Source organism: Heterocephalus glaber, unplaced genomic scaffold (genome assembly GCF_053883595.1).
Source record: "Heterocephalus glaber isolate CG9 unplaced genomic scaffold, H.glaber_assembly_v1.0 deba00001662, whole genome shotgun sequence".
Lineage (NCBI taxonomy): Eukaryota > Metazoa > Chordata > Mammalia > Rodentia > Bathyergidae > Heterocephalus > Heterocephalus glaber.
The window spans coordinates 787,084-800,617 of record NW_028258403.1 but is presented as its reverse complement, the minus strand read 5'-3'; the positions used below and the strand labels follow the sequence as shown (position 1 = coordinate 800,617).

General features: G+C 33.4%; 1 protein-coding gene across 1 annotated transcript; it reads right to left on the bottom strand.

Annotated features, from left to right (window-relative positions):
* Positions 1-3,431: 3,431 nt before the first annotated feature.
* On the bottom strand, positions 3,432-4,373 carry LOC147822307 (olfactory receptor 4K14-like). Its single transcript, XM_087197275.1, has one exon. It carries the CDS (start codon positions 4,368-4,370, stop codon positions 3,432-3,434), a length of 939 nt encoding a protein of 312 aa, XP_087053401.1. The 5' UTR covers positions 4,371-4,373.
* Between the last annotated feature and the right edge of the window lie 9,161 nt (positions 4,374-13,534).

Sequence of the window (13,534 nt, the reverse complement as noted above, 5' to 3'; positions counted from 1 at the left end):
CAATCTGAAATTTTGAAGTTTCATATTAGTCTGCTCAGCAATGATACTTGATATGCTTTCAACTTTCATGAATACTTAAGACTTGATTTGTGTCTTAATTACTTTTCTTGTTGTTGAGACACAATATCTGACACCCAAAGTGAAATGCGGAAAGGTTTATTTTGGCTTACAGTTTGGAGAGGTTTCAGTCCACAATTATTTGGCTCCAAGGTAAGGCATGAGGAATACTTAAAACCCTTACATTTGTAAAAAATCTATTTTAAGGTGGAAACTTTGACACCATGCTTTCTCCAAATATACATTTTTGGTGTCATATTTTATTTCATTTTTACTTTGTACACATTAACAAGTGATTGTTCCAAGTATGAATTAAAACTGATTTATTGTCCACCATTATAGAGTATTGTGAATTATACAATATACATATTATTAGTAGTGAAGATTTGATTCTAAGCTTAATTCCTCTTCCTTTGCTGGACTTCAGATGCCATTTACTAAGTATGATGCTCTAAATGTGATATAAAGAATACAGAGTCCCTCAAAAGATGGGGGCTATTGAGAAAGGAAAGAAGAAGTTTCAATAAACATAGAATTCATGATGTAGAAAATAATAACATAATTTACCTTCTACATTTCTTCTGGGGAATTAATTAGGAGAGATTTATTTTTTATATTATACGTAGAGAAGTTTTATGAAATTAAGATAATAATAATTTGAAAAATTACTTGTGATTGTCTAATGAAGTCATCTGCATACCTTTATATTTTCAGAGTACACATATCTTATTGAGAAAGTTAACAGAATTATAAACATCAAAATATGTGTACATATGTGTGCATATATAACTGATGTAATTTATGTATCATAATATATTTCTGTTTATTATAATGTATTTTCAGAACTATTTATCATCTTGATAAACCATCTTCATAAACCATCATATTGACCATTTTTATTGATAAACCAATTCTTATTGTATCCAATGATCAGGAAATAAGTATTTGGATGTGTTGCACATATATGAACCATGGAGGGTGTAAAACGCCACCTCAATTACTTCTCTTCTTCCAATAATCAGCATAGTACTAGTATGTGGTAGATACTAAATGCATAAACTTAGTCATCCATTAATTGTTTGAGGTAGGCTACCATTATGATCTCTATACAATCTCATTTTTTAACCAGAAAACAAAGATGCAAAACCAATATTGTATTATTGTTAAATTATTTGGTACAGGTTAAATTTAGCAAGCCCAAGGAATAAGTCTCTTCATTAGTTTTATGGTTCAACTCTTTCTACAAACAACCCTGCTTAATTTCTTCCTATTCCTCAATATATACCAATGGATATATAACGACTTTCTTGATATCATTGGAGTGCTCATTATAAACTTAGGCTCGAATGCAGATTTTTTTCTGATAGCATAATAAAATCAGCAATTAGAAGCAAATAGAAGCAAAAGTTTGTAGCTTTACAGCACAATATAGTACAGCTCTAATGTACAGAACAGTAGGAGAAATAGTAAGGTAAGGAATTAATTACAGTTGGCACTATAGTTGTGTGCCTGAGGGACAGTGATGTGGAGAAATTTTCCCATATTTACAGTACATAATCATTGCATTCACCATGGCAAGTTGGTACATGTACATAACATGCCCCTTACTTCCCTTTACCCTCCTCTCCTCTAGCTTCACTCCATTTAGAGATGTAGATTTACCTTTTAAAGACATACAGAGTTATAAAACTAGTCAATTTCTTGAATGGAAATATATTGCTTAAAACAAAATGATTGCAATGATGTGTTTCTGTGTGTCCATAAGGTTGTACTGAAGCTACAGGCTAAGGTAGACAAAAGCAACTAGCTGATGAGTGGTTCTTTAATAATATCCATGTGCTGTGATGTGTTAGTTTCACAGTTGACACTGCATGTCATAGTTGTTGACAGTTAACATTGCATGATCAAACCATTGCAATTTCACCATTTCCAGCATCCTTTTAAAATTTTTATTAGATTAATAGACTTGTTCTACAATTTTCGCTGTGCATGAGTTATCTGTATGCTATCTTTGTTGGTAAATCAATTTTGTATATTGCTTTGTACAGTATCATTTAATAAAATTTGCAGTTGTATTATTTCAGGAAATTTAATTCACATTTCTGAGGTGGATTTTCTCATTCTCAATTTGGGGATAATAAGAGTATGTAAGTTAATACATATAGTGTAATGCCCAGAATTGCCAAGTAAGGATTATATCTACATAATATTATTCTACTATTTTTGTATTTTTCCATATGAAAAGAAATAAAATTAATGCATGTGAAATGTTTATTTTTGTTGTATGACTGTAACTGTTGATTTAGCTGCATTTCCACTGCACTCATAATTCTGGAAGAAATAAAATGAATATTATTTATGATTTAATGAGTTGGACAATATATTTAAATTTCAAAAGGGTATGCTTAAGTATGTCAAAATCAATAATCCTATCAATATTTGAATGGAGCATTTGAACACTAATGATTCATTAAAATTTATTTGCTCAGTGTGTATTTTATCTTGACATCTGAAGTGGTGGTGTGATCTCAAGAATTAAACAGGTAAGGAATAATTCCTGCCCTAATGGAGATATCTTTTACAAATATTTCATAATCATCGATAATAAATTAAATACTAAATTTTAATCTGAGAATGAAACGGCCCAGGGGAATAGCATTAGTTTCCTTTTCTTTTCTTTTTTAATGTTTTCAAGTTAATGGTGTCCACAAAGGAATGATTTACATTTTTGTTTCATTGTTTATCAGTACAATTTAAGTATAAAATATGATGGCATTCATTGTTGAGTATTTGTTCACTCTTATCTGCTCTTCTTTTTTTTTTCTTCCTTTATTCCATTCATTTTACTTGTGAAATATTTTACTTAAGACAAAAATAATAATTCAAAAATTTTCCAAAAAATGAGTGATATTTTGGAGTGGAAGTGTCAATGTTATGAAAAACTTTTTCCAAAATTACTTAAGAAAAACTTTAAGAGAATTTTTAAAAATGCAATCCACCAAGCAGAAGGATGCCTTTACAAAACACACTGTACATATTTATTTAAAGGGTTAAAAGTATAGAATAATAGAATTAATAAACTCCCATTAATTAAAATCAATAATTAGATTTGAAATTTAGAGATATAATACATAGTTTTCTACTTACTGGATCATAACTGCTGAATGTGCCTGTTTCTAATAAAACTATTGCTGTTCCATGAGATATGAGACATATGTATTAAACCAATGATGGCTAAATTTTTAGAGCTTTCAGTAATAGACTGTGGCAAGTGTGCTATAGGTTCACCACCACTGAATTAAGTGATATGAATTTAAAACTACTTGCAAAGTCAATGTATTATTAATTTGAAGTGTCCATGACATTTCTGGGCCTTAATGGTTCCCTTTGGGATGCATATAGTTGTTTCTAAATCTCTGCATAGCACTTTTCATCTCCTTATTTCGCAGGGTATAAATGGCTGGATTTAGGAGAGGAGTAATAACAGAGTAAAAGACAGCAAGAAATTTGTCCAGCCAGGTGATGTTTAGTGGCCACACATAGATGAAGATGGAGGGCACAAAGAAGATCATCACAACTGCGATGTGGGCAGTGCAGGTGGACAGTGCCTTGGAAGCACCTGTTTTGGAGCTTTGGCGGACAGTGAGAAGAATGTATGTGTAGGATATCAGCAAAAGAATAAAGCAGGTTACAATCACAATTCCACTGTCAGCATTCATTAATGTTCCCAAGTCAGAAGATTCCATGCAGGCTAGCTTGATTATCAGTGGTACATCACAGAAGAAGCTATCCATTTCCCTGGGGCCACAGAATGGCAGTTGCATAATCACAACCATTTGACTCATGCCATGCACAAAGCCAGCTGTCCAGGATGTCAACACTAGCCCAATGCACCTCTTCAGGTTCATAAAGGCGGCGTAGTGCAGTGGTTTGCAGATGGCCACATAACGGTCATAGGCCATTGCCACCAGAAGCACTATCTCACTCCCTGCAATGAAATGGACAAAGAGGATCTGGCACATGCAGCTTCCGAAGGAAATGGTCTTGTTCTCATGGAGAAAGTCTGTGATCATCTTAGGAGTTGTCACTGAGGAAAGCCACATGTCAACAAAGGACAAGTTGGCCAAAAAGAAGTACATGGGGGAATGAAGATGAGGGTCGCTGATTATTAAGATCAAGATAACGGTGTTTCCAGATACAATGATCAGGTAAAGCATCAAAAATATCACAAAGAGCAAGACTTGCATATTCCATGAGTGGCAAAGTCCCAGAAGAACAAATTCTGACACTACAGATTGATTTCCTGCCTCCATTCTTTGAAGTATGTGCTTTTAATTAGTCTAGAAATGATACATTACCAGGTAACGGGATGAGGAAATTAGCACATCATGAGTGAGCACTTGTTTTAGTTTCTTTTCAATATTTATACAGATCTAGAATAAGGGTGGAAAGAGAAAAATTTTTCTAAATACATTACTAAGTAACAGATACATTTACTGTCAAAAGAAAAATGTAACATACAAATGAACATATCTTCTATAATAGATGTACTGAATTTCAAAGAAAAATCCTGTTTTGAGCAATGACAAATATAAATAATCTGGCATTTATCTTTTACCTTAATTTTTTATCAATACAAAATTTTCTACAGTAGTGTTTGAAAAGTGCTTTGTAGTTTTGGTAGAAAAAGCCTTCAAAAAGGATATGATCAACGATGATTGTATTGACTCCTGTGGCATAATGTACCAATAAAAATCATACTGCTTTCTAAATGAATTTTGAAATTTTGAATATTTCTTATTAGGATCTAGTTATATTATTCTACTATTATCAATCAATATGAAGAAGAATTTGTAGAATAAAATAATCATAGACTTGTTTTAGTCAGACCTGGTCTGAAATCTAACTATTTCTTTCTGATCAATGAACTTAAACTTAATGATATTCTTTTTTCATTTCCTCATTTTTAAACAGAATGCATTCAGTCTACCTTATGTGTCCTGAAGATAACCTGGAAAATGTAGAAAAACTCTTCAATTTCTTCAGTACTCAGTTAATGTTAATAAATATTACTTGATTTTCATCTCTATTAATTAGGATGAATCTTAAAGCAGTACATTTTCTAGAGCGTGTTGTCAATAATTTCACTGTACATCTTTAATTCTATATTACTTCATGATTCTTTTCATTTAATTATAGATATTTATGGTACTTTCTTTAAGCAAACTATACATGATGACATTTCTTTAAAATACTTCTTACATTTTCTCTATATTCATATCTTTATATTGTCAGCAATCTTATAAGATAAAAAGATAAAAACATTGTCACACATATTTGTAATATCCAGGGTTTAGTAGTTTTATCTTATGCTTTATCCTTCCTTGAAGGGGTTATTAATACTATAAAAGATCCTGTAAAAGTAAAGGGGGCGTTCTAGTAAAGCACCTTTGGAATTCTCTAAAATCTCATAAAATATGTAATGCTAACTCCAGGATTGGTGAAATTGAAAAATTAGAGAAAATAGCATTTTTTGTATTCTCATAGAAGTAGTAAATCACACATTTTCATCCATTTTTTTTCTGTGTAATTTTATTCCCAAAAGATAATATATATGATAATAACCATGTAACTGTGAGATTGTCAGTGTTTATATTTTTACAGGGAGAAAGTTGCAGTCAGGCTATTTGACAAATACCTAAGATATACACGAAGGTACAACAGCAGGAAAGTCCCAAGTTAATTCTATTTGCTCCTGCTGATTTTCTGTTTTCTTTAGTTGGGAGTTTTGCTTTTATTTATGTAGTAATATTATTTCATATTTGATATAAAAACATATTAACTTCTATCTCTTTGCTTAAAACAATCTTACATTTAATACTTACCTCTTATAAAAAAAAATTCTCCCTGAAAGAAGAGAGGCCACTCAAACTAGCATAGCTGGAAGATATTGAGTAGCCTTCAAGAAACTGATCTCCCTCTGACAGCAGCCCTGAGTACTTCTGTGAAGCATGGTGCTGTGGTGGTGTGTGCCCTGTGCTTAACAAGACCACAGAAATCCCAGGAGGAATAGGAGTAGGATAGAGCAAGAAAATATAAATTGTCTCCTAAAAGTTTAGAAGCCATTCTCAAGTCAGAGTATAATTGACCTCCATAAAACATAAGTAGAAATATTCTTTGAATGATTGTAAAGAAAATGATAGAGATGAGATGACTTACTAAGCACATTTTTTCTCTTACATAAGATTATTTTATAGTCTTCTCTTCTGATGTGCACTTGGAATAATATCCATTGTTGGTGCAGAGAGTGTGTATAGATTCCTATCTCTCAATCTGTCATATATTCACCCCCAGAGAAGATCCCTTGGGTGGCAGTGCCTATTACATGTTTAGAACTGAATAAGCATCATGGAAATTATTTATTTGGAATATCTGTGGGGAATTCTTCATCATGATTGCTATCAACTATTGCATACTCTATAAATTAGACTAAGAAAAAAGGAACTTCCTATAAATCAGCCCAAGGTTAAATGTTAGTGAATTTTTAAAAATTTGAATTATATTTATTTTATCAGACACAGTAAGACAAGTATTACCTCTTGTCTCTCATATGCGGAAGGTAAAAATTTGATTTGAATGTAGGATAGTGATTCAGAAATATCAAAATATGTGTGAGAGTAGATAAAGGAAAATTATATTTCAAGAGTGCAAGCTGTAAGCATTTAGGGAGAGGCTACACTGAACTTTATTAATATGTAATATTAATATGTTAATCAAAACTGAAAAAGAAAGAAAATAAAAATTTTCATACAAATGGAGTAATATGGTGCTTTGATATTCATATTTATTAGGTAATGCTTGCAAATCCTTCATCTCTTTGGATTCATTGTTTGCATTATTAATGCTATTTTAAATGAGACTGTTTCTTAATTACTGTAGTGGATAGTTCCTTGATAGTACATAAAAGATAGTACATATTTTATACTTACATTGCATCCTGCAACTTTATTGAATTTATTAGTTCAAATAGACTTTTAGTGCAATATCTAGGGTATTTACGAACTGCATATCTAAAAAGAGGTTAATATCCCAAATAAATAAGGATACTATAAAAATTGATGAGGGACGTATCTAGCTCAGTAGCAGAGTACTTGCCTAACATAAGTAAGATCCTGGGTATGATCCCTAACATCATACACAGAAAATAAAAATTATTGATAAATTTGAACAGATGTGTCAAAAGAAACATACAAGCGGTGAAATTTTTTGAAAAAAATGCTCACTATCACTATCAGTGAAGTTTAAATTAAAACACAATCAAGACATCACCTCACCCCAATAAGAACAGCTATTTTCAGTAAAATTACAGATTTCAAGTGTCAGAGAGGATGGAAAAAATGGAACCTCACACCTTGTTAGGGGAACAATATATTAGTGTGGTCATTATAGTAATTGTATTGAGATCCCTCAACAACTCAAAATAGAATTATCATACAATCCAGAAATATCTGGGTATATATCCAAAACAATTCAAATCAGCATATGAATGTAATATCTACATTCTGATTTTCATTGCATCATTTTTTCATAATAGCCCAATTATGGAATCAACTAAAGTACTTATGAAAGGATGAATGGATAAAGAAAAACTGGTGTACAGTATGTTAAAAATGGAGTACTACTTATCTCTTAAAAAGCAAGAAACTCTGTTATCTGCAACAACATGGACTAACTTGAGAGATGTTATGCTAAGTGAAATAAGCAAGGAACAAATTGACAAATGCTGCATCATAAAATGCGACATAATATTTATTATAGGTAAAGTATAAATGAGGTTTATAGTGAAATAGAGGCTGGAGTGGTGGTCTTCAGAAACTGGAGAATAAGACTGTAGAAAAGTGGTATTTGCTGACCAAAGGATGCACTGCCCCTAGCCTAAGGACATGCCAGGCAACAGCTACATAAGGGGATAGACCCAAGCCAGAGGCGTGGCTAAATACCATCCCAAGTTGTACAAGTGTGACCAATTGCACTTGGCATAATGTTTCTTTTGACTCACCCATGTTGTCAAAAATGACAAAATCTTCTTCACTTTTGACTCTTGCATAGCCTCTTCACCAGACTGGAGATAATCCTTCCTGTTTCGGAATGTTTGAGTGCTTCTATCATAAAAGAGTTATGAATTTTATGAAAAGATTTTTCTATATCTACCATGAAGATATTTTGGTATTTCATCTTTTATTAACATGGTGAATCTATTAATTACATTTCATATATTAAAGTAATCATATCTGAAAAATTTCCCACTTTGAATTACTGCATAATTGTTTTTATATGTGACTATATCCAACAGCTAGTATTTTGTTGGGTAATTTTGCATTCGTACTCTTAAAAATTTCAAAATATACTTTTCTTTCTATGTGAAGTCTGTCTGGTTTTGGCATAGAGATAATACCATCCAAATAGAAAGAATTAGTAAGTATTTTATCTTCTCCTTTTAGGGTGATTTTATTTCATTTTATTTTACTTTTTATTTTTTTCCCATTGAGTTTATTGGTACATTTTAGGTATAAAATACAGTTACATTCATCATTGGGATCTTCCACCTTTACATGAGTGTCTTGCTTCTTTTTTCTTCCCCCTTACCCTGCCCTCGCTTCACCCCCTCCACCCTTCCCTATTTGCAAAGACTTTGTTTCCATTGTTTTCCTTTTCTCATATTTTTTCTTTCCCCTTTTTTCCTTTCCCCTACCCCTCCCACTTCCCCTGCACCTTTAGACCTTTTCTTCCTGTTACACAATATCAATTATACATTTTTATAATTACAATATCAAGATCTAGGAAACATTACCACAGATTTTACAGAATTTACAAGGATATAAAAAGCGTATTTCAAAAATCTGTTTTGAAATAAATTTGACAACTTCTAAGAAGTATCTTGGAAGACAAATTAATGTAACTAACTCTGGAGGAAATACAAAATTGGAATAGCACCTATTAAAGAAAGTATATTCCTAGCTTGAAAACCTACCTATATGACAACAGCAGGCTCATAAACATTTTAACTGATAAGTTATATCAAACAATTAAAGAAGAAAAAAGAAGGAACACTTCTCCCCTCATTTTAGGATATCAACATTGTGCTAATCCTAAAACTGGGTAAAGATAATAGAAGAAAAAAGTATGAACATAGATAGAAATTTGTTTAACAAAACAAACTCTTAGAAGTCAGATTTGGCAGGATGTAGAACGTGGTTTTGTTATAGGGATGGCAGTGTTGGTTCAGCATTGGAAGATCCACCCCCAAAAGTCATCATTTTAACAGAGGAAAGGATAAAGCCATATGATCCTGTCAGTAGTTAGAGAAAACATATTGGACCAAATTCTACAGCTGTTCATGGTAAAAGCTACCAGGAAACTAGAAGTAGAACGGAAACCTTCTCAACAGATTAAAGACATGCACTGCATACTTCCAGTGAGAACACCTTATATGAATGGAGAAGATACAATGCTTTCTCCTTAAGGTGGAGAACAAGGGAAGATATGCTTACTCTTTATATGTCCATTAAACTTTGAAACCTAGGCCCCACCAAAATAGTCTGGCAATAAAATGACACAATTAGATAGCACTGGCAAGGTAGAAGCAAAATCTTTAGATGTAGATGAAATGATCTACAGAGAAAATACTAAGAAATCTCTAGGAGCCCCTAGAACTTGTATTTGAATTTAGCAGGATTAGAAAACACAAGGTATATATAAAAATTCAGGTCTGTGTATACTTGCTATAAATGAAGAATTGGGTATTTAAATTTAAAAGTTATGTAGGAGTACAAAGGACCTAGAAAAACCAAAACCAAAAAAAGTGTTGGAAGATGTTTAGAACCTAATTTTAAGACTTCTTTGAAAGCTGCAGTAATCAAGGCAGTGTTGGTGTAAGGAAAGACATGTAGATCATTAGAATAAAACAGAGAATCTAGAAATGGAACCACACATATATGGTCCACTGAGTTTTGAAAGATTATTTAACATTAGCATTTTACAAAATATAAACTCAATTCAAGAGCCCAGGAAGAGATAGCAAATGGCCCTAGAACACCTGGTATCCATATATAAAAAATTAACCTCTATCCTTTATTTCCATACATGAAAATAACTTGAGGGATCTATGAACCTAAATATGAAAGCCTAAAAGTATAAAACTTTAAGAAGAAATTATAAGGGAAAATGTTTATGAATTCAGGGTAGGCAATAACTACCTAGGATACAAAAGACATGATGTATAAAAGAAAAAAATTGATAAATGAGATTCCATCAATATTTAAAGTTTGAATGACATCATTGTAATGAAAAGTAGTCCTTAAACAGACCATATTTACAATGCATATAACCTCTGACCTGAATATGTAAAGAATTCTTAGAGCTCCTTAATAGACAACTCAATTAAAAAGTAGACATAAGATGATGATAAATAGCCAGTATAGCACAAGGAAAGGTGTGGAACTCTAGAATCAGATAAATACTAATCAGTACAATAACAAGATTGAATTATACACTCATTAGGGAGATGAAGTTAAAGTTTTAAAAGCCTTGTCATGACTTTTTCTTTTTGTTGCATTCTTCCCCTTTGCCTTTAATTTGTCATGCCCAATGGATTCATTCTGCTAGGTTTCCTGGGGTTGTGATCCTCAGTGTCTTTTCCTAGGGTATTGTCTAAAATTTTTTGGAGTGCCAGTTTGATATTCATGAAGTTTCTGATGTGCTCTTTATCATGAAAGTATCTTATTTCTCCATCAATGTTGAAAGATAGTTTTGCAGGGTACATCAATCTGGGTTGGAGGCTGTTTTCCTTTAGGGCTTGAAATACATCACTCCAAGCTCTTCTTGCCTTGAGGGTTTGCATTGAGAAGTCTGTTGTGATTCTGATGGGCTTTCCTTTGTTTGTGATTTGTTTCTTTTCTCTCACTGCTTGTAGAATTTTGTTCTTCTGTTGGGTTTCTGGAATCCTAACTATTATATGTCTATGTGTATTTTTTTTTGATCAAGGCTAGCTGGAATCCTATAGGCCTCACTTATCTGTGTGTCAAGTTCTTTACCCCTCCTTGGGAAGTTTTCTGTCATCACTTCTCTGAAGAATTTTGTTCTGTCATCTGCACTCTCTCCTCTTTCTTGATTGACTCCAATCAGTGTTATGTTATTCTTCTTTGCATTGTCTAGCAGCTTCTGGATTGATTTCTCATGTTTTATTTACAGTTTTAAAGCAATATTTTCTTTCCTCCTCACTAATTGCAATCTTTTCTTCTATATCTGAAATTTTGTCCTCACATTGGTTCATTCTTCTGGGCAGACTTTCGATGGAGTTTTTAATCTCCTGGAAATCTGTTTGTATCTGTTTTATGGATTCCATTTGTTTCCTGTGTTGGGATTCCATCATTGTGCTCAGATCCTCTATTTGTTTTTATCTGTGTCCTCTCTAGATTAATCATGTCTTGCACCATGAACACAATCTTTCCTGTTATCTGAGTAATTATTTCTGATTTCATTTTTCCCGATCCTCTTTTGTTGCCAGTTCAGAGAGTCCAGGTGTTTGAGTATCAGAGTGTTCCATCTTGTTTCCCTTTGGGGTTGCTGTAGGTGATCCAGAAGTCTGTTCTTGAGGCTTGTTTTCATGTCTGCTCATTTCCACAGGCGGCTGAGGGGGTTTCTTCTGGCACCCACAAGGCTCACCTTCTCTGCCCTGGGAGCTTGGGATGGCGGTGGAGGGGCTTTCTTTGGGTTTCTGGGACCAGCTCAACTTCTCCACACCTAGGAGCTTGGAATCGCTGCAGGGGAGCTTCCTTCCGGGTTCTGGGACCAGCTCACCTTCTCTGCCCTAGGAGCTTGGGATGGCAGTGGGGGAGCTTCCTTCCGGTTCTCAATCAAACTCTTATGTTTACAGATTTTTACAGAGTGTTCCACACAGCTTTAGGATAGAGGCATGCATCCATATCTGGTGCACACACTATGGGAACAGTGCGGTTTTGATTGTGGGAAGCACATTCGTAGCAAGTCAGGCTGAAACCTGTGCAACACAGAGCAGCCAGGACGAGCAGGAACCTGAGCAGGGTGACACCTCCTTGACTTCTCATTGTGATATCCACAGAGTCTGGGAGTGCCTGGTTCTGCTCCAGCCTGGCCTGCTTCTGCTTAGGCCTGGTGCTCTCTTGGGGTAATTTTATGAAGCATTGATATTAATTCTTCTCTAAACATTTGGTAGAATTCACAAGGGAATTTATTTGTCCTGGGCGTTTATTTGTGGACTTCATTAGGAGTCCTTTCTATTGATTACTTTCTGTTATTCTATTTATGAGGTTATTTTTCTACTTCCTTGAATTTCTTGTAATATTTTTTACAATGTGAACTTTTAAAGCAATATTTGGAAACTTTAGATATTATGTATACCCCTTCCTGTGTTTGTTGTGTTTGGAGTTTTGATCTTATTGTTGCTTATTTTTGTAGTTTCTTTTTGGACTAATTCTGTGTAACTTTGCCTTCTGTAGTTTGGAGTCACAGAAGTCTCTTCAATTCATGGTCAACTAATGATTAAGCAGATATTTACATAAATGGCTTCAAACAGCATATTTCTTTGTGGGCTGTTGAAACATACTTTCAATGGGCAGATAGTTTGCAGGGCCTAGGTAAACCATAGTCAAGAGCCTCTTGTGTTACTGATCTTGTAATGTACCCTTACAGCTGTCATGTCCAACAATTTTCACAAAATTTTTTTTAAACAGTGCCTGGAATACAGTATCTTTCTCACCCACCTAGGGAGCTCCAGACAGGTGAAATGATAGTCATGTACTAGATGTCTCCCAGGGAGATGTAAGAGTGTTAATATAGTACAACACTCAGGAGAAGGGATTTTTTGAGGACTGCTGTACGCATACTCTGCATGCCTCTCTGAAATTCTTCTCATAGTTTTCAAATTTTTAATTGTTTTTTGACTACTGGTTATTTAGCAATATGATATTTAATTTCCAGACATATGTGAATTTTTGAGTCTTTGTCCTCTTATCAGTCTGAAATTTTGAAGTTTCATATTAGTCTGCTCAGCAATGATACTTGATATGCTTTCAACTTTCATGAATACTTAAAACTTGATTTGTGTCTTAATTACTTTTCTTGTTGTTGAGACACAATATCTGACACCCAAAGTGAAATGTGGAAAGGATTATTTTGGCTCACAGTTTGGAGAGGTTTCAGTCCACAATTATTTGGCTCCAAGGTAAGGCATGAGGAATACCTGAAACTGTTACATTTGTAAAAAATCTATTTTAAGGTGGAAACTTTGACACCATGCTTCCTCCAAATGTACATTTTTGGTGTCATATTTTATTTCATTTTTACTTTGTACACATTAACAAATGATTGTTCCAAGTATGAATTAAAACTGATTTATTGTCCACCATTATAGAGTATTGTGAATTATACAATATACATA